A 24,714-nucleotide genomic window follows, 5' to 3' on the forward strand; every position below is an offset into this window, starting at 1 on the left:
AGATAAGGTAAAAATACAGTAAAAAGACAATTAAAATAAATACATACATTAAATAAAAAATTGAAAAGATACGGTAAAACGACAGTAAAAAAGACACTAAAATAAAATAGGTAAATAAATAAATGAAATAAACAAAAAGACGACATCAGGTAAAAGCAAGTATATACACGTGTTTTAGGAAGTCACTGATTCAGCAAGCCTGAGATCTCAGAAATCACCGTCTCTTTCTTCCCACTGACAATGCAGTTCTAATATATCCGATACAACCTGAATATGTCATTAAATCCAAACAACATGGCGCCTCTGGGTGGCGCTGCTGGGTCATTTTTGTGCCGGTGAGGTGGGCTTGTTTGCTGGCCGGGGCCGGGTAAGCTGCCCGCTGGGTGAATGTCGTGATCAGTCGCCGTATTTGGCCCCGCTGACTCTTCATTAATATCTGGATGGAGGTTTTACTCGGAGGTGCTTGTCTGAGCTGATGGAATAAGACTACAAGAAGAGGAACCGAGGAATTATCAACTAAAACAAAACAGGATGTAACTGAACCGCAGAGCAGAATGTCAATTGGAACAAAAGAGACTTCTTGTTGTTATTCGCCTCCCTGCTCGAGTCTCAGCGGACCGAACTAACCAGCAGCTAAACCGGCTAACGTTAGCCGAGTTAACGCTAGCTACATTGCCGGTAACTAGCTTTGTTTAAAAATAATAATAAATATTTTATAACAAATGTAAATGGCCCACGGTGGTCGAGAGTTTACAGCTAACAGTATAACCGCATCCCTGCTAGCGACACAACATTAACTTTAAGTTGACATGGTAACAAGCTAACTAGCTTCATGTCGCCCCGGGTTACCGAACGTCGTTAGCTTCTAGTTAATGTTCCATCAGTGTTTAAGTTAGTAAACTGTTGTTGTGGTCGTGTTCGTAATTACTAATTGTATGTCATTTAATACAGTGTGAATAGCTTTTTAAATTATGTATTTAATTTAGATGAATTATTAAATATTTTGCAGCATAAAATGTGTATACTATGTCCAAAGCAAGCTACAGTGTTCAAATGCGTGCTGAAATTTTATATATATATATATATATATATATATATATATTGAAAACACTTGTTTGAAATGTAAGCTATATGGGGTGGCATATTCAGTATAACACAAAGAAAAGATGATCTCCATATTTGAAAGACTGAAAACAGCATTTTCTGACATTTTTGCATGAAATATACCTTTTGGCGATTAATAGATTATCAAAAGAGTTGGTGGTTATATTTCTGTCGATCTATATAGTCGAGTTTCTTTCATTTGTCATCCTGTAGAAAGCTGTCTCAAAACATCATGTTGGTTGTTTATAGGACAATCACAACTAATTTAATGTGATGAATAAGAGCAATAATACGTGTACTGAACGCTGAGTATTGTACTACATACAAATATGTAGTTAACCACAGCTATAAGGTGCTGCAAAAGCATAAAAAGGCACCTTGAAATGTGCTTTCAAATTTGACTTTGACTTTGGAATAGGTGTAGGAACCCTGAAGCAAGCTTACTAGCATCCTTTCTCATGTTAGATGAGCGATATTGCCCTTTGTTTTTGTCTCTTATCCCGGATTTAGACAGACTTAATAAAGTGGATTCCCCTCTCTGTGTTTACAGTTTCAAGCCACCTTGCTTGCCCTAATTTTGGTGAGTGGATCTCATTGACATTTGCTCGCCATGGCAGCAGTGGTCAGCTACTCTCCACCATGGTGGGTGAACCTCATACACAGACTTCCCCATTTCAACTTCATGTTTGAGCAAACGAGCAGTGATTTCCGACCAGAGGACTGGGCATATCAACAGGTAACTAAAACCCTCACTGACCGCTTTACCTTGTATCCAATAACCCTAGACTTTGTGATTCCCATGCATCCTACAGGAATGTTAACTCCTAATGTTTATTTCGGCGTCCAGTCCACCTTCAGGAGCAGGATAATAAGGATAATATTATTGTGTTCATTACTTTCTTCAAGTGTGCAGCATTTTATTTAAGTTAAATTACTAGTGTTCTCAATTACATATAACCTGTATGCATCTGTTCCTCCCCTTCACCTCTTGATCCATGTCACCATCTGTGTTTAGCTGGTATATCCATGCCCTGACCTTTGCCAGACTCCAACCAGCTGTCATTGTATAGTTTGAACCAAACCACCTAACTTGACAAAAACGGCCATATACATGCATCCTCATATACGGTATAACGTAACCTGCATTTGTTTTACCAGTGAACTCTGAAGTATATTTTGTAAAAAACCTTTTCTACTCTAGATGTCTGATGATTAAAGAGGTTCAACTAGGGCCAGAAGTAGACTGTACATCCTGAGAACACTAAGACTGGGGGAGGGGTTTGCAGTATTGCATTTGTTGACGTTTGTAATAAAATCTCTAAATTTAGGTCAAGTGGCACTTTATTTTTGTATTTCAACAGTAGTTTTGGTGTGTGGTTTGCACCCATCAAAACTGTTATGTTCCAATTTATGCAAATTCCATTGTTTTCTCTTCTTCCTCAGTTGGTGTGCAGGTTATGCCTCTAAGCACAGTGATTGACACAGACACTTATTAGCTTTGACCCACAGGATCCAGGGAACGGATGCTGCATATATCCTGTTTGAATTAAAAAAAAAAAAAAAAACGGTTGTGTCAGATGGCACAGCATTAACTTTGGATTAAGGTTTTGGTTTAACATTCAACAAAGAAATCCTGCAAATCCTCTTAAGTAATTCAGTGGAAACTGTTGATTCAACTGTTCAATTGACTTAATCTGTTGTCTTGTAAGATGGGAAGTTGTTTATATTATTATTGCTATGATGGAAAGTTAATTATACATGCACCATTTCACCATAAAACTGTCCTTAGTTAATTTATTAAAGGACTTTGTTCATGCTGCTCCTTTTTCAAAATGCATTATTATTCTGTGGTGCTGTGGTTTTTAAAAGGCTCTGAGAGAGTGTGTAATGAGTAGCAATATACTGTAGTTTCAGAGACTGCTGAGGACTGAGGGAATAACGGTCCAGAGGGTAATTTTCAGCACAAGTGAAACTTGGCAGACATGGCTAGAAGATAAAAGATAATGGTGGATCCCTTTGACTGTGGAAGTGTGATTCAGAAAATGCAGAAGTGAATCATAGTTCCTTAGAAACGAGAAGACATGTTCCAGACATCATGATGCGTCATCGACAGCACTGAAAGGCATTCATGTTTGAAAATGAAAATCTATATACATCTTTATTTAACTTGACTGGTTTGTGTTGGTTTGAGATATTTGGTATCAGAATTCTTTAGATGATCAATGAATTAGTGGTAACTTGGATGGGCGCAGATAAAATTAGCATTTTAAGGAATGTATTGTTCACCTGCGGTGGCACTGGATTCCTTTTTCTGAAAAAGTTCATCATTGTACCCCCGCACAGTTGTTATCGTCTAGCTCTCTGAGGTGTGCTTGGAGCCCTTTCCTGGTAGGATCCAGAAAGGGTTCATTGGCTGGATAATGGCTGCAGCTGAATGTGTTTGCCTCTGAGTGTGTACTGCTAGATGTCCAGTGTAAACAGTATCAATGTAAAAAGATAAGTGTAATGGATTATTTTATTCAAATGCACTGGTGATACAGCTGTTGGAGCACACTCTGCTACTCCCTTCACACCGTTTTCACAACAAGAGCAAAGCACAAGAGGTCATCATTAGAGTAGCTTACTAAACCATAATTATTAACCCACTGTGATGACAGGGTGCTAATTATTATCCATGCCACGCTCTCACGCAGACTTAAGGGAAAGTCTTGACTTGTCAGCTGTCAGTGGTGCTCACTGTAGGACTACTTAATTCCGATGCAAACTTCGATGCATTTAAATGTGTCCCTCTTAACTCTTGCAAAGATTATATTTAAGCAATGCACCAAAATTAGCATGCAGTAGGATTATAGTTTTACCCCTGGCTGCACTCAGTGAGTCCTGTTTGTTGGTTTGAGACTGTGCTTTGAGCCTGCACTTGTTCCAAGACTGAGTTCAGTCACTGCCATCAAACCGGTTGACACAACCACTGCATCAGGGTGTCTGTCACTGTGATGCCACATAATAAATCGATCAACTCTGGGTTTTTACAAAACTAAAGTAGCAGGATGGTAATCTGCCTAAGCTGTGAATCTTCTGCAGTATACAATAAACACAGACCCTCTGTCTGACATACATAGGAAGTGCTTCTGTTGACTGAGTGGTTTCACTTTGAATCATATACTGCTCTACTGCTAGCTTTGAAATTCTGCCAGTGTATAATGTGGATAGCTGTAATGTGCAGTAAATGCTAACAGTTTTGTCTTATTGAGTTTTTTGGGAAGTATTTATCTCTCAATTTGTCTTTCATTATGAAACTTTTAATACTATATCACTTTATATAGGGCTTTTATTGTTGTTGTTTTTTATTTGTCTCTAAGAGATAAAAATCCACAATTGGTACCGTACTGACTCTGCCTAAATCAACAGGCTCTTTATACTTCATCAAAGCACCACTTTTCAAATTACAGAGAAAGATGAGACATGTTAGTTTAGAGAAGTTTTCTCTTGATGCGTGCTTAACTCACTTGTGCGCAAAACTTCAGTTTCATTTAGGACAGAGATGGTGCAAGCTCCAATTTTCCAAAAAGTATAAAGCTTCTGGTGTAGACAAATCAACAAAATAATACATTTTTATGTATAATATATCCTGCCGTTAAGAAGGCAAGCTATTTGAAACTATGCGCTCTTATAAAGACTGCTTTGTGGTGTTTCTCTGTGAGACACTTTGGAAGTCCATTATCTCCACTGTTATTGATGTCAAAGTGGTATCAACACTAAAGTTTCCATAATGCCATCCTTCTGTGTCCACCAGTCTATCCTGTTACTGGGAGGTGTGGCGCTCGCCTGTCTGGCTGTGGACCTCCTGTTCCTGCTTATTTATTCCATTTGTCTGTGCTGCCGGCGTAAAAAAAACGAGGATCAGCCCAATGCTGACTGCTGCTGCACGGCCTGGTGTGTCATCATTGCAACACTTGTCTGCAGGTAAGTCTAAACACATGATCACAGTGGTGAGGATTCAGTTTTCAGACCCTCAGGCATAGTTAAATGTCCTTATCATTTAACACAGGGTCATGTTTCCTTTATTCTGAAAAGTTTTTTCCGGATAACATCATCCTCACATTTTGTGTTGTTTGGGTTCGACCACCTTCATGCGTCCACAGCAGTGGCGATAGAGAAGAGCAAAACACACTGATCTTGCTATAGGTCACCTGCCGTGACCAGCTGCACATGTCTTGCAAGATCACAACTGTCTCACCAGGTTTTTGACAGTTTGCCAGAGAACAAACAAAGATAAGAAGGCAACTATATTTCAGGTGCGACTAGTCTTTAAGGTGCATACTGTATGCATTGGCAAATGAAATTCAGCAGTTGTATTCTCTATTTTGCATTCAAACACCCAGAGACAAAGGGCTAAGTATGTAAATTATATGTACATTTTGTGGTCAGCACTAAACACGATGGGAAGTTTGCCTGAAAAAACAGCCTACTTCCCTGAATCTTATGCCTTTTTCACACATGCACTGCAAACCTGAAATGATCTAGACAACATTACGCAGAGGAGCTGTATGTGAGAAAACTGTATAGTAATACAGATAGAAATTAGATTTGTATGTGTGCACACTTTATAGACTCAAAGACTTTAGGGTGCTATATGCATTGGTTCAATTATATATTTTGTCGTTTTTATTTTTGAAGTGAGTGAACTGTACCATCTGGGCATGCTTTCTATCTCTGCATTTGTTCCCTGTTTTCCTCCTTCTGTCGATGTGCCACTGGAGAGCCAGCACGGTTGATTCAGAGTAGCACAAAGAGCTTGGGGACCTGATGAGTACAAGAACTGCATTACAATCACTGTATCTCTTTGTGTGTGTGTGCTTGTACCCATGCACAAATGTTTTTAAGTGAGCGCAGGAAAAACAGATTTGGAGAGATCATACATTTCTTTGTTTTGTTTTCTTCTGCTGTGTTTTATTTTGACTCTACACTTGGCAGCATTGCTCAAAGCACTGCACCACTGTTAAAAATTTCGGGAATTATCCTAATTTTTATTGTGTGTTTTCACAATTTTTTCTCTATTATTGAAAGAGCAGTTTCCACAGGTTCATCATCACAGCAGGGAGGTTGGTTTGGGTTTTGCTGTGACGCTGCTCCTTTTCACCTTTTTCACACACTGCAGAGTGTGAGAGGAAGAGATTAGCAGCCCTCCCGGAAACAGGGAAAAAAACCCATTGACTCACTGAGTGCTGTTGGCTGAACACTATTAGACTTCTGACTTTGCTTGGAGTGATGCGCTTTTCATCATCCTACTTGATAAAATCCACTCTGGCATACGATGGGGGTTAGCACCTGCAACACAGGCAGAGATATCGGATCTTGCTACAAATTGCCTCTCAGAGTACAGAAAGGGAGTTTATTTTTTTCACTGAAATATACAAAGCACTGTCACTGTGAATAGTTTCTACTCTCTACTGTATCCAGATGGAGGGTTCAAATTGCACACAAAGAAATTGTCAGAATACTTTGTTTATTTTTGTTGATGTACCTAAAGAAACAGTTTTCGGAACTGTTTTTCTGCAACCTTAGGCCTGTCTCTGTAAATGAGAGCTGATCTCCTGCCTCAGTGCTGCCTTTGTCAGCCGTAGTGTGGGGTTTGGGACATAGCTGGTCCATTCCTCTGCGTTTCCATGGTTCTGTATGGAGTCTTTCTGCTGGAGCTGAAAGGAGCCTGTTGACTGGGGCCTGAACCGGCAGGGTTAATGTAGAGTTCACACGCCTCTCTCCCTGCCTCGCTATCCTCCTCACTAGCTCTCTTCTCTGTCTTCTCTCTGTGTCTTTTTTAGCTAATCCCTCCTCCTCACCACCCTGTCTCCCCACCCTTCCTTTTGTCTCCCCTCAGCGCTGGCATTGCTGTCGGTTTCTATGGGAACGGCGAGACCTGTGATGGAGTGAATCGTCTGACGTATTCTCTGCGCCATGCTAACCGCACAATAACTGGAGTGGAGAAGCTGGTAAGACCGAGGGCACAAATTATACCAATACATTTAATAATTCACCACTCTTCTGCCATGAGCATCCTTAGTTTCCCCTTGCACTAGAGCTGTGTCGTGAATCCCTTTTAATTCAGCTCCATCATGACCTTGTTTGTCCCTGTGCTGGCTCTAGGTATATGACAGCACATCCTCATTGAACCAGACTGTAGACAACAATCTGCAACAGCTTGAGGGCCAGTTTGCGCAGCATGCGGACTACCTGTCCATCATCCAAAAGCTGCAGGGCCAGCTGGATGAGCTGGTCAGACAGATGGTGGAGATCCCCTTCTGGGACAACAGCAACATCTCCTTGGAGGAGCTGGCCGTCAATATTGAGCTGTTTGACTGGTACAGGTAAGACTGTAATAGTGCAGTCCAAGCACTCATTCAAACAAGAAGTGCCATACAGAATAATGTAAAACATAATATATTCAGCTCATTTCTGGTGCTGCAGAGGAAGGAGTGGCAGCAGCAGCAGCAGCAGTGAGCCAAGGATGCTACAACAGACCATGATTCTTGTGCTACGTCTTCATTAAACTTGCAATGCAGACACACACAGACTCTTACAGAAATTCACTGAGTTGTGAAGACTTTGCTGTCGCTCATCTGGGTTCACATATTGTCGACAAGTTGAAAGGCACTTGGTCTCTTCCCAGGCAAGACAGTTGACTGAGGCCGCTCTGTTGGATAAGCTTCTGAATTAAGATCTCTGAGTGAATTAGGAAGCAGATGCAAGCACAGACAACAAGGACTGTGTCGTACTTGTTCAGCATATCATTAGGCAGCTGACTTACCAAGAATCTCAAACCTGCACTGAGTTTTTTAATCCTTCGTGGCTGAGTTTGCTTAAAATGATTAATACACAAGTGGTTTATGAAATGGTTAACTATGTTTTTCATGCAATGTCACGGCATGATTTTTAAGCAGAAATTCTAATATGCATATTGAAAATGCACTTTGTTTGTTTTGAACAATCTTAGAAGAAAGAATTACTAGTTCTAAATATTTTTTATAGAATAAGAATTTTGCTTTTATGAGCTATGAGTTTGAATTGTTGTGCTTGCTGAAACGATTGAGCTCTTTTCATTAGGAGATGGTATACTTTGCTGCTCTTGGCCATTTGTTGTTAATGACATTTGTCCTCACAGGTGGCTGGGCTACATAGGCCTGCTACTGTTCGACGTCCTCATCTGCCTTCTGGTGCTGTTTGGCCTCATTCGCAACTCCAAGGGAACGCTTATAGGGTGAGTCTCATCACAAGCTCATGGGCACAAGAGCACTTAAGGGAAAATGGTTCCACCCTGGGAAATGATTTTAGCTATTGTCACAGAATGGGTGGCAGTTATTGTACACAAACCCTTCAACTGATCAAGGCCACCATGTCATTATAGTTTAGTCAGGATGAATTAATGCCCTATAAAATATCAGCCCAGTCACAAGTCACTAAGCATAATGACCCTGATATCCTCAGTATTTGGGTGATTACTAATGACACTTCATGACACACTTAAATCTTGCCTTGATATTTTAGCTCCTGCTTTATATTCAATAGAGCAGGCATGCAAATAGGCTATTTGAATTTTATAGGCACTAAAGGTCTGCAGAAGAAAATGAGACCACTGAGTGCTTCCCTATTTGTATGTTAATGGAAGATAAGGGCTGAAAACAATTCATCTGTATATAGTAAGTTATATACACAGTGATAGTAATGCTTTCAGTTAGTTTGCCTTGGATTTTTATTTGAACAATGGCCAATGTAAGATCTTAATAATGATTTAACAAGTAGTTATTTAGCTTGCTTTTTCCCAATGCCACTCTCTTCCTACAGCGTCTCCAACACATCATTAATTAATTTAAATAATTAATGTTATCTGTTGTGTCAATCTGTTTATGGGCCTGTCTACTTTCTCCTTTTGTTCTTTCTGTAGTTCAACCTAATCATTCACAATTTCAAAACAATGTTTGGAGTTGAGATTAGTGTTTTACCCACAAAAAACTGGCCCAATGTGATCCATGAGAAGGATTGATACATTCTGAAGGACCAACTTAATCAGCTGAAACATATCTCCAGCTACGCCATACAATCCTGTGTGGACTGTTGTTGTACACTTGAATAGTATTTCTCTGACACTGCAGGTTAAAGGTACCTAAGCTTTTCACCTCCTCTTACTCTCCCCAGGGTCTGCTTGTTTGGTGTTGTGGCTCTGGTAATCAGCTGGATCTCCCTGGGGCTGGAGTTTGCTGTCACTGCGGTAAGTATCTCCACCAGAACATAATCATGTTTACCAGGTGGAGCTGCACAGTTCATTATGTAGGATTGGATAACACGATTTATGTGTGCTCAGCCAAGGACGGTAACATTTGGCCTTGGAGGGGCATTTTATTTCAATTAATCTGTACAGTTGGCATGTCAAGATGTCTATAAAATGTAGATGGCAGTGACAAGAAAGATTGAAACACCTGTATTATGCAATACAAGGTAATACAATACAAAAACCTTGTGATAAATACAATCTTAAAGATCCCCTCCACACTTAAATATTGTATATGGGTTTGTACCACAAAAAAAAGTCAATTTTACCTCTTTAAAATGACATCTTCTCCATTAAAAAATATAAAATATGCTAGTATTGTTAGACTACTACATTAGTTCTCATAAATATACATTTCACAAAAACTGAATTTGAATACAGAATCATTGTATTATGTTGCATTACAATTACAGGGTTTATAGTTTTCTCGTCATTTAGCGTTTTCCAGAAATGCCTAAGATTAATAGTGGTGAGACTTGCTAGCTATAATATCGCTGCCATTGTTCACAAAAGATCAAAGCAGCTAATTTGGCTGCTTTATGGAGGGAAAAAACTACTTCATTGATGCTGGGATAGCGTCATCCTGTAATGTTGTAAATATGTTTTTAAAGCTGTGATAAATGACTTCCATGTTCCATCCAGCATGACAGTGCATCTAGTGTGTTTTTAGTATTCAGCAAAAAAGTTGTGACGATTGTGCCTTTTATCTTTTTTAAGTCTTTATTTTCTTGCTTTTTATTTTGTAGACCTCCAGTGACTTCTGTGTTGCTCCTGACACATATGTCACCAAAGTGGCAGACCAGTATGGAGTCATCAATCAAGGTATGAATCACTCATGGTACTGAGAAGCAGGTGTTGTAATGAGTGGGTTTTGTCTTCACGCTAACAACTCTATGAAATGGCCAATATTTGTCAGCTCAAATTGTAGAGGACACATGAGCCTGAAATATTTAATCCCCTCCTCCTTCCTGGTCTCAGTGCTCTGATTATTGTGTGACAGTGAGGCAGCATTGTTCTAAAGAGCGGGGCTTGCCCTTCTCCATGGCCCATAAAAAGCCTCTAAAAATGACTGCCACATCTGCGGTAGGGTCAAGAGGGCAATGAGCTTCCTTTTATAAGCAATACAGAAGCCTCTAACACATCTCGTTTTAGTAATTGCCCAATCTGTCACATGATGGGGTGGGTGTAAGGGGAAAAAATGATTATGCCTCGGGTGTGAATGTGTGTGGAGAGGATCGGAGATAGTATATTTCCTGCTTCCGTCTTTAGTCGTGGAAAAAAAAGATTGTGAACACCCAGGACTTCCTGCCGACTTGATGTGCTTTTTTTCCATCATCAGCTGAACAATGCGATGTACAAGTTGCCCTTTTCTGCTGATTTATAGCGATACCAATTTTTGAGGGGGAAAATGCACCGATCACCGATATGGCGGTCGATATAGTAACAATTTTGAGCTGTGATGAAAAAAGTACTTTCTATGTGGATTGCAAAGGTCCTCAGAAGGCTGCTTTCCTAAACAAATAACTTTATTAAAGAACATTTAACAATATTATCCATATATGTATATACATGTATAGATGCTAATTGTTGAATGCACAAACCAAGTTTTTGGTTAGTCAAAACAGAAATCACCTATAAATGTTGTAATTCCATCTATACCAGGAGCACCGACTTACTTTATGCACTTAACAGTTAAACAGCTATTACACAACACTGTACAGCACTGTGCTGCAGCTATGAAGCTGTATTTTTCCCCCAGGCTGATCATGCAGCATGGGGGGTTTCTCTTCTATTTTTACCCCTGTAACACATGCTAACTATTCATCAGTTAAAACAAATCTATTCATATTTTGACAATGTAATAAAGTTAACCACTATTATGGCTATTTTGCAAATTAAAAAATATATATAAAGTACATGATTTCGAACCCCAAGATATTATTCACCTTGACATATAGGTTACATTTACCTAAAAATGTCAGCTGTAGAAAGGGAACATCTTACTTGGTTGTTATTTTCCCTTTACAGCTCGTTCCTTACTGAAAAATCTGTGGATAGCACAGAGTGTATTATTACTGCAGGAGATTTATTGCTTTCCTCCCCTCGATGGCTGTTATATTTTCTTGAACAACCATCCTTTCAACAACCCTCATAGTTTTTTTTTCATTCCTCATCTTTCTCCTCATTGCACAATTATGTCAGACACATGGTCTCAATCCAAGCAGAGTGAAAGTTAATCTGTGCAATTTTTCATGTTGCAGCCTGTATTTCTCCATTATTGGTTTGGGTTCATTTGTGAAATACTTAACAAACAATAACAGCAGTGAGGCACATGAGCTGCATCTCTGATAAATGAGGCAAGATTTGTTCCAAGACATAACCTTTTAAAATCTGTAAACCTGTCAATACTTAAGCACTCAAGCATACGCATTCTGTTTAAGTAGTTCTTATTTTGAGTAGGTTAGTCTCTCTTTTAAAATATTTGCTCATTCAGTTTGGTTGACATCTGACAATTAGCAGTTTCTCGGGCTTGGAGGAGATCGAAAAAAGCTTGTAAAACAAAATATACTCAGAGCAACTGTACTGAAGCTCCAGGGACTGGAAGCAGATTCTTTTTGACTCCGTCCCTGCCAAAATGTTTAACCTGGTGGAATAAAGTAATGCCAAATGGTCTTGTGACCAGACCAGAGCCACATCACTGATGTCCTTGAGCAAGACGCTGAACCCCAAGGTGTGTGTGTGTGTGTGTGTGTGTGTGTGTGTGTGTGTGTGTGTGTGTGTGTGTGTGTGTGTGTGTGTGTGTGTGTGTGTGTGTGTGTGTGTGTGTGTGTGTGTGTGTGTGTGTGTGTGTGTGTGTGTGTGTGTGTGTGTGTGTGTGTGTGTGTGTGTGTGTGTGTGTGTGTGTGTGTGTGTGTGTGTGTGTGTGTGTGTGTGTGTGTGTGTGTGTGTGTGTGTTATAAGGCAATAAGGCAGCCTTCGGTTTTTTCACCTTCATAGATTTCATCCATCAAAATGGATGGGGGGACTTGGTGTTTACGCCGGACGGTCTGAACTAGTGTGAATGGCCACTAAGCCATAATTGGGTTTTCAGTGCGCTGTATATTGGCAGCAAGTATTCATCCTTAGTCAGTACAGTTGGCATTGTTTGATATCAGAAGTGGGCCCAGCCCCATGGTGAGGCTGCTCTTCCTGATATTTGTGTGTGTGGGCGTATGTGTGACAGAAGCTTGCTTGATATGTACTCCTCTATAGCGGAAATCCTCCTCTCATGAGTTCACTCAACTGTGTGGGAAAGAAGCTCCCACGGCAGTGAGTGTGGACGTCACTCACACCATGTGTTAGGTCGGTGGTGTTCTCACAGCTTGTATTTGTGGACGTTGCTGTTGCTTTTGAGTCACTGTGGATTTCTCATCGACTCCTACTCACTGCTGTGAGTTAGTACCCGGAGTAGGTTGTAATAGCATGCGAAAGTCCAAAACTTTAAATACAGTCTATTTCGGTTTATGGTGTACTGTGGATACAACTTTGGTCATGTAGTAATTTTATCATTAACCCAGGTAATGATTAAACCGGTCTTTGAGCTGTTTTGCAGGAGGCGCTGTGCAATAAGAAGGGTTATACCTAAGCCTCTCACTGGCTTTTTGTCCTGTTGTTGCTGCTGCAAGTGTTGCGGCATCATTGGAAAAACACATTCATTCATACTATGATGGCATGTGAACTTTATTCCCTTGGAACATTTCACCTCAGAGCTCAGGATTTGCTCAGCAGGAGCACTGTTAGAGAAGCAGTAAAGGCAAGGCAAGCAGGGAACAAGCAGCAAGACAGAGCTAGAAAACAACATACAATGTCTCTGCATCGGTCTGTTACCTTGCTATTGGCTTCTTTCCCAGATCAAAACAGTGGTGGATGAAGCAGTGACTCAGGGAAGAGAAAACACACTGCAACATAAAAAAGAGATTCCAAAATCAAGAGACATAGATAAAATGTAGCTTTTGACTGCAGTTTTTAACTCCAGAAGTGCACTGTGCTCATTCTAGTCCTTAAAACAATGTACAAATCTTTGACGAGCCCCTATGTCAGTTATTCTAAATAGTCAACTCGTGTAGGGCTGCAACCATAGTATGAAAATATGGACTCTCTATTACGTTAGGTTTCTGAAGAGCCAAAATGAATGTCAATGTGGGCTTTCACCATCTTGGCAGTGCCTTACTCCGCCTACTCCCGGTCAATCCAAAAATGGGCAAAGAGGTGGAGCATGGATGGAGCTGAGGCTGGCCGAATGAAGCCTACAGTCTATGATAACCACCTGTGACGTCATTCACATGTCCCTGAAAGCAGCCACACTCTTAATTATGCATAACTATAAACCTTAATATAATTGAAACAGTATGATGGCAACACACTTTCTAAACGACCTCAAACCTAGTTTGGCGTTTTTGTACTGCAGCCTCCTGTAACTTATTGGCCAATATATACAGAAGATACTGACATATCTGTATTTAAATAATATCAGCTGATTAATCTGCATGGTCGATTTATGTGGTCGGACATTTGGTAATGAAGATATTGTTCCAGTTGCAGCACTACTTGTGAATGTGTGGCTCTGCTTACTAATTCTGTTCCCACTGTCCTTTTTATTCACAGATATCCTGCAGCACTACCTTAGCTGCAGTCTAGAACAAACAAACCCCTTCCAGCAGGTTTGTTGCATATATTACTACTTTTGTTTCTGCATGTTTTGAGTTTTTGACATCAAATCATTCACCCTCATAATATTCTAGATGTATTTTCTGCATGAGGTTTGATTTATGAGAATATAAGTGGGCACAATGACTCACTCCCATTGCATAAAATGTTGTCCATGCAATAGTACAATATTTTCCAGTCTGCCAGCAGCTTTTCGTGTGTGTGTGTGTTTGTCTAGAGAAGAGAAATGACACTTTTACCGTGAATCTATAGTTTACTTTAATGGACTACCTTCATTTCATCTTGCAAACCACATGAATAAATCAGAACTTCTGAGTGCTGCTGAAGTCCAGGCATCTATTGTTAGTATGACTGTAGGAAGTTATATATACAGTATGTAAAACCTTTTAGCTCACATCTATAAGCTGTCGGCCTGCTTCCATTAGACGTCCGGTTGACTACAAAGAGAGACAACCAAAAGCACTTTGTAATGTTTAAAATAATGGATATACTTTTGAGATGTGCCGGGCTGCTACAGTATTTATTCTTCATTTCAGAAGCTCTCCGGGAGTCACAAAGCATTAGTGGAGATGCAGGATGACGTATCTGAACTGCTGCGCTCTGCCACCAGAGAGTATAAACAAACTCAGGTATGTTTCCAGCCCCATCACTACACTCTTTGCTAGACATGCCACATTGCAGTGTAGCTGTTACCATAAACACTCCATAACCCCCTCCACCACCGGTAGGCCACAAGCTGTCCTGTACTATTGTACTGTTTGTGATGACAGAATATCCCAGTGAATGGGACATGCAGAGAAGTGAAGTGCACCTGTCCACATAAAGATGTGCTGACAGCCCACCTGGGAGCTGCATTATGTCCATTTAGCTGCATTAGGCTTTCACTGGCCCTTGTCAATACAACACTGTGGTATTGTCCAGCGCTGGTCCTTACACTGTGTTGACAGAGGCACAAATGAGAGCGGACATTGGAAATAGAGAGGCATATTTCACCTCCCATACCCACACAGAGAAATGTGCTGAGTTTGTGGAAATGTTTATATCAGGCTATCAGACGTATTATACGCTAGAGCTGTGATGAGAACTGGAGGAAGACGGGAAAAGGTCTATTAAAATGTATCATACATTAAAATCTGCTTTTTCAGCTGCAGCTGCTTTGTACTGTTGTATATTGATGAAAGACACTGATGCGTAGAATGGATAATCAAATCACTATTTCAGTCTATTTGCAAATGCTCACACCTTCTGTTTACAGGCAGGAAACTACCACTTTTGTAATGTAGACAATGAGAGTTATGCTTTTGTTCTGCAATGTTTAACCAGGTGCCAAAGTTGGATTTCAAGTCAAGCCTGTTTCAACATTGCTAATTTTGTGTTTTTCTACCACTATTTCCAGGGAAGTTTAGAAGAGATCCAGGGAATACTGAACACCACAGAGATCAGTCTACATCAGCTCACTGCCCTGGTGGACTGTCGCAGCCTGCACATGGTGAGCAGGGAAGAGAAGACTTACAAACTGAGACATTCTTATTGTAGAGTCGCTCCATGTTTGATGAAAAATGCGCCTGGAAAATGATTTGTTCTGACATCTTTGTAGTGCAGCTTAGTTGTATAAAGCAGCTCCTCTTTTTATGCTTGTGCAGTTGACTACACCTGTCACCACAAATAACATTTGCCTTGCTGTATGCGAGTTCCTGTCCAGTCGATGCTGGCTTTGTACCATTTATGAAGCTGGCTGAATGACAAGTACTCGGCTATCGCAATGCTTTAGAGAATTCTCCCTCAGCAGCTTCCAAATTCCAAGTGCACACGTGCAAGTGGAGCACTTTCTTTTTGCTTTCTACTCTGCCTTCTCTCTTAAACATTCACCTGACAAAGCTGATTACTTCATGAAAATTACAATATCTCCAGTAGAATACCAAATGTGGTCCTGCTGTGCAGTGCATACTGAATGGAGATCCTCAATTATGATATTGTGGGGTGTAGTGCTTCTTCACAAACTTAGATTAAAATTCACTTCCTTCGTTCTAGTTCGCCAACCGTGAGCTCATTGGTTTGACCTAGTTTCAAATGAGAAATCACAGCAGATGCACTTTAAAGACCCTCCTAGAATCCACATGCTGACAATTTTAAAACAGCAACTCTAGCCTTCATTCTTAAGTTTCTCAAATGGCTTCAGATGTTTGGCTGCAGTCTCTGATCCAGTCATACCTGCTATAATAAAAGTGGTGTCTCCCCGTTCCGTAGGACTTTGTCCAGGCCATGACGGGACTGTGTTATGACGGACTGGAAGGCCTCATCTACCTCGTGCTCTTCTCCTTCATCACCGCTCTCATGTTCAGCTCGATTGTTTGCAGTGTGCCACACACCTGGCACAGTAAGAGGTAAGACACCTACTGGCCACCAGTACACCCTTCGACTCACAACCACATAGGAACCAGCGCAAAAGCTTTTAAGCTGGGTTTGTATGCAGGAGTGTGTATACATCCAGAAATTATTTAAGAGGATAAGCCTATCAATTAATCATGGTTCTTTGGCATTTCTTCTAACCCTATTCAGCGCTTGTTTTCACGCAGCACGGTTGTGAAGCAGACAGTAATTCAGGATAAATCTACACTGATAGGAAAACACGATTATTTTTGTGTAAGGCTGTGTTTACCACTGGGACGTGTCCAGAAGGCCCCAGCTGCTTCTTCAAATAGATTGCTTCCCGTTATCCTCCCTAATTGAGCCGAGTTGGCCTAAATCTATCATAACCAGCGCCTGAGCTGGTGTCTTTTTTTGCAGCCGAGGGGTGAAATCATTCGGATGTCTTTGTCCTATCAGCAGCAGATAAGGTTTGCAGGATGGCTACGAGGTAGCAGTAGTTTTCCCAGCCGTCAGCTCAGCTGCGCCACATAATTAGCTGATTCCTCCGAACAATTGGGGGGCATGTTCATCAGTTTGATCTCAGCTGGTGCTTCCTGTTATAAAGCAAAGGCTTACACGCTACCAGTGTGTTTTCTCAGTGGTCCCTGCTAAGCTTGTTAGTTTTACTGTTACACAGGGCTACAACCAACGGTTATTTTCATTAAGGTCAATCTGCCAATTATTTTCTAGATTAATTAATTAAACTTGTGGTCTATAAAATGTCGGAAAATAGTGGAACATTTCAAATTCCAAGTCTTTAATCATTTAAATATTATTTTAAACAGAGAAAAGCCTTAAGTCTCCGTGTTTGAATACTGTCTTCCATTTTTGCATTAAAAATTACTTTAACGATTAATGGATTATCAAAATAGTTGTGGTTATTTTTCTGTTGTTCGATAAATCAACTAGTCGATGCAGCTCTACTGTTATAATCAGGCAATCGTACTCATTTAATTTACCCAATGGGGAATTTCTGGGTTAAGATTGGTGTTATTAATCGATTCATGAGTAATCTGTCTTTTCTCTGATATGCACAGACAAATAAATGTATTCTCATCTCATGGATAAGATATGCAAGAAAAAGCCTGTGGGATGAACACTAGAGGGCGACAGGCTCCATGATGTTGGTGTCATTATTCTGACAGACCAACAGTTCAGTGCATTGTTGTTACTTCACTACTGAGCTTCATTGTTTGAAAAGAATCAAGTGGAATCATGTTCTCCCTGCAGAAGTAGGCCACTGCTTTTATTTGACAAGGTGATGCATTTATTGTCCTGATGCAAAATTAGGGCTTTTAATTTTCCTGCAGAAACTGAGCCACTTATGAGGTCATTTTTACCGTCTTTGTTCAGTCCCATTAAGGTCAGTGGAAAACTGCACCGTCTTTACTACAACAGAGAATTCATCGCGCTCTCTCTTCCTCAGGCGGTGACGAGTTAATCAAAATGTGTCTGAAAATAAACACAAAACGTGACCATGTGGCACTTTTATGCTCCTTTTGTTATCAGTTAGATAGCACAGGGGGTCCATCTGGTGGCGGTGTTTTTAACGTGCTGTGTGATTATTTTTTTTTGATTTTTTTTTTTTTGCAGTAACGAGGAGGACCGTGAGGATGAGTCTCTAAGCCACGGGGGAAGGCACAACCATGATAACCTGTACCGGGTGCACATGCCCAGCCTGTACAGCTGTGGCAGCAGCTACGGCAGCGAGACCTCCATCCCTGCCACAGCCCACACCGTCAGCAACGCACCTGTCACCGAGTACATGTAAGTCACCACTGCTTCAAACTACTGTGGATTTGAGTATGAGGCCGCTGTAAATGAAAGGCAGAAGTGGTAGATAATTTATTTTCACAACCCTGCCTGAGGTTGTGCACAGTGTGGCTGACGTTAGATACGCCATGTACTCAGGAGCCAGTTTTTATGTCCCCAGAGAGAAGCTAAACTCTCCTATAGAAAGTCACGCAGTGGACAGCAGATGCAGCTGTTGCTCTCCAGCTGTGAAGCCTGTGAAACTCAAAGCTCATGAGTGAAGCTCAAGGAATCCATTTTCTGGCTCTGTACTTTAATGCCATGGTATGCTGAAAACTGACGTGGAGAGTTTCATGTTATACAGTATATTGTTTCATATCTTTAAAGTAGTGTGTAGGGGTTTATGCACTTCTCAGCTTGTTGTGTTTGATCTCATTGTGTGTTTAATTCGACAGGGCTCAGAACGCCAACTTTCAGAACTCTCGCTGTGAAAACACTCCTCTGATAGGACGAGAGTCTCCTCCGCCCTCGGTAAGTGTTGCATTTCCTGTAAAAAAATACAAAGAAAACCTGAGAGCTATAGAATTTGGCAGCCTTTTTGAACAAAAGGATTCAGGAAATATGGAATCAGAGGAAGAAAAATCAGGAACTAAAATTGGAACTTTGCATCTTCCTGTTTGCGTTTCCACCACATCTGAAGAACCTTGAAGATTCAACCAATTAGATCAGTTAAAAAAAAACATCTGTATTTGCAACACAACTTTCTTAGTTATCCTGTTCTTTTTATTTACTCTTGTGTGACTTTGAAAAATGCAGAAATGCAGAGGAGGAAAATAGGACTGAAAACTCCAGCGTGTCTGTCTCCACAGATAATCGGGGTGTTTGATGGTCATTTGTCTGTGGCAACATCAAACCACCAGAAAATTGTTTTATTACCGTCTTTCACTCACTTTATTTCCTCATTGCCACTCTCTAACTTGCTCTCTCTCGTCCACACATTTTCTCTTTCTCGACAACAAAGCCTGTTTTTAATTTTTTTGTTAAAAAGTTAAAGCAGCCATGGTGTCTGTGTTTGACCAATGAGCTCCAATTATTTCCTAAGCCATAACAAAGTACTGCCTCCAGACCACAGACTTTATTTAAAAAAATTTAACTGTCCTAAAGGAACTCAATTTAGTCCCTGGTACCTCTGGTCCGAACGCAGGCTTAGTTCCTGAGTTCATCAAAAGGTGCTTGATCCCATTGGAAAGTCCCGGCGTTGTAAAGGCCTTATTGTTTACCACTGTACATCATCAGAAAAATAATACATCTTCACTTAGCAGCCACAGAAACATGGATAGACATGATTAGATATGATGGTGTATTTGAATTGAACCAGTATTTGGAGGGATCATTCTTTATGTTTCTTCGTGAGTATAACAGCAAATCTCTTCCAGTTCTGGCAGCAATGTACAAAACAACAATGAATTTACCTACATGCATCAGTATGTGAAGTGCCAAACTGTCACCTGACATAATGTATATCTTAGATAGCAGTGTTTTCTGTCTTTTATTTGATACAAGTTGGAAAGAAAATACACACTTGTCCTGCACACTTTGACAATGTTTTTGTCCTCAGACCTTTATCGGGCAAAGTTCTTAAAGACAAATGGCATCATACATATATGGTTACTATATTAGCACCTTTTCCTGGGTGAAAGCCTATAGCCTACTGTATATATGTATGGTTCTGTTTGTCTGTATGAGCTTTGCCTGATAAAGGTCTGGGGATCGAAACATTGTCAATAAAATCAATACAAGTGATGTACAGTGTGCAGGATTCTTTGTTTCCTTTCCAAGTCAAGACTTTATGGTGTGCAACATCCTTTTTTTTTTTAAATTGCAACTTGATACAAGTTAGACAAACTTTGACCATGTATTAGGAACAAACCTCAGTCATTCCCTCCTGCTACCCCCTGGCCTGAACCTCTAGCAGAGATCCTCCCCTCCCTGGTGTCCGTGTGTCTTCCTGGACCTAGACGCTGCTTTGTGTATCATCTCTATACTCTCTTCTTGTCGTTTTTTTGTTTTTTTCCCCGGCGAATCCATACAGTTGTATTTGACTGCCGCGGACAGTAACAGCGGTCAGAGCTGGCAGTTAAAGCCTTCGGCGAGTTCAAGATCGTTTTGGTAACCTCATCTGCTATGCTAACAGGTACAAAACATGCCCGTCTCCTCCACCTGCTGGCCTGTTCCTCCTCTGTACCACATCCCAAACTCCCAGCTCCACTCACTCCCTATTCAGGTCCCACCAGGGCTGCTGGACCACCCCACTCCCCACTCCCCCTCTGTCCTGACTATTGCTAAGTCTCCCACCTGGTATCTCAGCTGATCTTTGTTTCCTGTGGCCCTGGGCTGCATGTTCCCCAACCCCCCCTGCACCACAGATGTATTTGGAGGAACATGTGACGCTGTGACACTGCCCAGAGGCTCACTGTGACAAGTCAACGTCAAATTAAGAAGCCATAAAATGTTTTACTGATCATCTGGATCTGCTTTGTTTTGATACTTTGGTTTGAGGCTGAACTTATACGGGGTTAATACTAGGGATGTCACGATATGAGATTTTGATTATTACAGTCAGAGGAAATATCACAATTATTTAATCAGGGAATTTATTATTCAACACTATGGAAGGAAAAAAGACACAAAAGCATTATTTTTGGCCCGTTCTGAACATAATACAATCAAGAAGTGATCAATAATGAAAATAAAAATTTGTTACAGCCCTACTGTACAAATTATACTTTCATTTAACATCCAAGGTAAGTCATGTTGGGTTTTTCTTGAGCACACGTCTGTGCAAATACTCGTTCACATCCTCAACAGGCTGTCCCAGTTGCTGATCATGACATTGAGAAAATATATTACAACTGAAAAGCAACCAAGTCAACTTTAACTCAAGTTTCCACATGAGTCTGAAATGCAGCCTTTTTGTGTTCGTATCGCCTGTTTTCAGAAAATGCATGGGTGCATCCTAAATGTATATGAACGTGCACGATGGTTAAAAGCAAAAAGAATACATTAAACACCTCCTTGTACTCTGATGTCTCCGTCTTCTGTAGCTGACGCTGTGATGTTCTTTCTGTATTTGAATTATTTAACATCCCAGCCGCGCTCTGGAGTAACTCGTTTGGAAGGTAACCTGTGCAGGATTTTCTCTGATACTGTAGTGCTTTGATATGTCCGATCAGTGTATTTGTATGTTTTTCCACTGCTGCTTTTGATGTTTTATTTACCTGGGCTTTCTTATTATTGAATAGATAACTTAGCCTTTGAATGTTTGCTTTTGCAACCCATCCTTTTTTTCCAGGCTTTAAAACCTGCAGTCATATAATAATGAGAAAATCTTCAAAGGTTTTAAAGATGTGATGTTACCCATTTCGAGTAAAAAACAAAATTCATGTTTTGTTCTGTGTCACTTTTTCTTTGTTCATTCGCAGTACACTTCCAGCATGCGGGCAAAATACCTAGCCAACAGCAGACCCGATCCCAACAGCAGACCCGATCCCAACAGCAGACCCGATCCCAACAGCAGACCCGATCCCAACAGCAGACCCGATCCCAACAGCAGACCCGATCCCAACAGCAGACCCGATCCCGGCAGCAGACCCGATCCCAGCGGCAGACCCGATCCCAGCGGCAGACCCGATCACAGCGGCAGACCCGATCACAGCGGCAGACCCGATCACAGCGGCAGACCCGATCCCGGCGGCAGACCAGATCCCAGCGGCAGACCAGATCCCAGCAGCAGACCAGATCCGAACAGCAGACCAGACCTCAACAGCCCTCCTTCAGCCCACTAGACTACACTGGACTCATCCTGTCTGCAGAGCTGACATCTCTGAAGTCTCCCATCCAGTCAGTCAGTTATTATTTTTCATATTTCTCTGCTTTCCTCCACCGTCTCACTTGACTTTAAAGTGTAAAACCAAATGTGCTTTTTCCTGATTGGTGAACCAAAACTCATGGAATCCTGCAGACCACAGTGCACATACTATTTTCCCCCACAATCCTCGGCTGATGTTTACTTTTGCAAGAATCCTCATCGGTGCTGGGATCTGGAAATCTGATGTGACAGAGCCTGGACTTGACTTTTACACTCCAAACTTATTATTTCTTTACACCTGAAAGCACCATGTCATGTACAGTGTCACATCTAACAAGGCAGTGCAATGTCGAGGACTCTGGAAGTGCTCCTAGACTAACGCTGATTACTACTGGTTGTTGTTTTTGTTTTGTAAAGTACTGTACTGCACTCTGTGGGAGAGTAAGAAAAAAATGCCTTACACATAGAGGAGGAAACAACTGTTTTCTTCCCGCCCGAAGTGTAGACATTATTTCTCACAACGCACTCAACGTAGATCAAAATGTTGTAGAATAGATTCATTTCAAAGTGCAACCTCTCATTTTTCTGCTCGTAAAATTTAAAGTGCAAGTCTATGTTTGAGGTAACAAGGTTTGTACTATTCTCCAGTTAAAGTGGCCATACTGTATATTACACGTACACATTGGCTTGTTTTTGCATTTTGTGTTTAAATCTGATGTCTGGGACCAGTTTTCCTGCAGTGTTGCACGTCTTACAGGTCTGAAATAGAAACGTCTTTCTTCTTGGGACACTGTTATTATTTCCTGTGGCATTTTTTTTTAATACATTGATGAGCCACTATTCTACAGCACTGACTGTAACTTGTGAAGCTGTGAACTTGATTCTGGCACTCTCAGAGGATTTGATTAGGACACAGATGAGCTGCGTGATGGAAATGGAAATGCAGCTGGATGAAGATGTACATCCAAAAAAGAATGAAACCGCAACATTTTTGGGGGAGAAGAGACGTTTTATACTACTGGAAGCAGAAATTTTTTTTTTTACAGCCCTTTTGAAGACGATGGTGAAGCAGAGGAGGACAGAGTTGTGCGTGATGTCTTCTGCCACATTACTCTAGACTTTTTTTCCGACAATCTGCCTCTTCACCAGACTGCTTGTTATTCTCTCCACGTTCCTGTTGAGTTGTACAGCCTCATCTCCCTTTACTGAACTAGAAACTGTCCACACACATCCTTGACTCTGTCCAGCAATGATCTTCTCCACTAAATGCAGGTTTAGAGTCAGAAATTCCTCTCACAAGAATCTTTATGTGACAAAATGCATTTCTGAGTTTCTGAGAGAAACTTTAATGCATTGGCAATGCAGTGTCTCACAAATGTGTTTTAGCATTTATTTAAAAAAATAAATAAAAAAAAGTACATATGAGTGATTGGATGCTGTGAAGGGATTGTGATAACTCGCTCTACAATCTGGAAATGATCGAAGGAAACCTGCTGACTTCCTGTTGAAGCGTGACGGATCCTTCAAAGGCGGAGTGAGATGTTTGTTCTTCTGCAGCTTCAACTCGCTTTTCTTGGATGTGCATTGTGATCAGTTCAAGAGGTGTGTTGTTTTTTGAGACTGTGCCAACAAGTGAAGCACAACTCTTTTACTATCTGAATATCTTTTTAAATACTTGAGGCCACTTTGTAAAGCTGACAGCTCCAGGTTGCCTGTGCCAGAAAATGAGCCTGACCTTTTCAAATCATTTACGCTCCGTCAAACTTGATTACACTGATGCAACCTTTCTCTTTTTGGGTAGTAGTCATATTCTCTTTGTTGTTTGTATTGCAAGTCGTTTGTACAGATTATAAACATTTACAAAATTAAGGAAAACCAAGTGGCTGAAATTGACATTTTTAACTAAGCGTATTCCATGTTTGTTTGTTTTTTTCTACTTGATTTGCTTTTAGTTTGTTTTGTTGTTGTTGGTTTTTTTTCATTTTAGAATTGTAGCAAGCACAATGTGTTGCTTCATTAATGTGAATACGGTAAATAGATTTCAATTTGAGTTTTTTTCTGGAAAAAAATCACTCTAGATGTAATCTTTTTTTTATATATATACATATACATCTTTTTTGCAATCTCTAAAATGTGTACATGTAAAACCTGTGGTTATTTTGAGCTGGAATGCTGTGTTTTTAAAAATTAAACAATCCTTAACTGTAGTGAACCTGCTCGTTGGATGTTCATTTAAATATTTCCTAACCAGGAGTTGACACTAGGTAGCAGCAGAACTTCACTGTCAGCTCTGTTGTCACCCCAATTTACATTTACAGAGGCACTATTTCACTGTGTTTAAGAAAGCACAACACAGAAAACACAACTCTTTTCAAGAATATGACAAAATACGCAGCAAATGGTTTAAAGGTTTATTTTTTTACTAGATTTATACAGAAGTATATGAAGTATATTTTAATGCTGCCTATAGTCTGTATTTTTTGCTTTCTTCTGTTTCCTTGAAAGTTTTTGAATTTGAGGGGGGAAAACAGGACCTTGACAGTTTTTGAAA

General features: G+C 40.6%; 1 protein-coding gene across 1 annotated transcript; it reads left to right on the forward strand.

Annotated features, from left to right (window-relative positions):
• Positions 1–401: 401 nt before the first annotated feature.
• On the forward strand, positions 402–24,348 carry ttyh3a (tweety family member 3a). The gene is made up of 15 exons (XM_083930807.1): positions 402–678; positions 1,655–1,840; positions 4,898–5,067; positions 6,983–7,094; positions 7,249–7,469; positions 8,264–8,359; positions 9,295–9,367; positions 10,174–10,249; positions 14,072–14,127; positions 14,671–14,763; positions 15,531–15,623; positions 16,382–16,518; positions 18,137–18,310; positions 18,751–18,826; positions 21,778–24,348. The coding sequence occupies exons 2-15, from the start codon at positions 1,715–1,717 to the stop codon at positions 22,138–22,140; spliced, it is 1,866 nt and encodes a 621-aa protein (XP_083786933.1). The 5' UTR covers positions 402–678; positions 1,655–1,714; the 3' UTR covers positions 22,141–24,348.
• Positions 24,349–24,714: the final 366 nt, after the last annotated feature.

Source organism: Echiichthys vipera (assembly GCF_963691815.1).
Source record: "Echiichthys vipera genome assembly, chromosome: 17".
Lineage (NCBI taxonomy): Eukaryota > Metazoa > Chordata > Actinopteri > Perciformes > Trachinidae > Echiichthys > Echiichthys vipera.

Excerpts from the sequence above, each read along its gene's own strand:
- ttyh3a (XM_083930807.1), top strand. The coding sequence starts at position 1,715 with ATGGCAGCAGTGGTCAGCTACTCTCCACCATGGTGGGTGAACCTCATA. Across the intron at positions 1,841-4,897 it reads AGGACTGGGCATATCAACAG|TCTATCCTGTTACTGGGAGG; the intron begins GTAACTAAAACC and ends TGTGTCCACCAG. Across the intron at positions 9,368-10,173 it reads TGGAGTTTGCTGTCACTGCG|ACCTCCAGTGACTTCTGTGT; the intron begins GTAAGTATCTCC and ends TTTATTTTGTAG.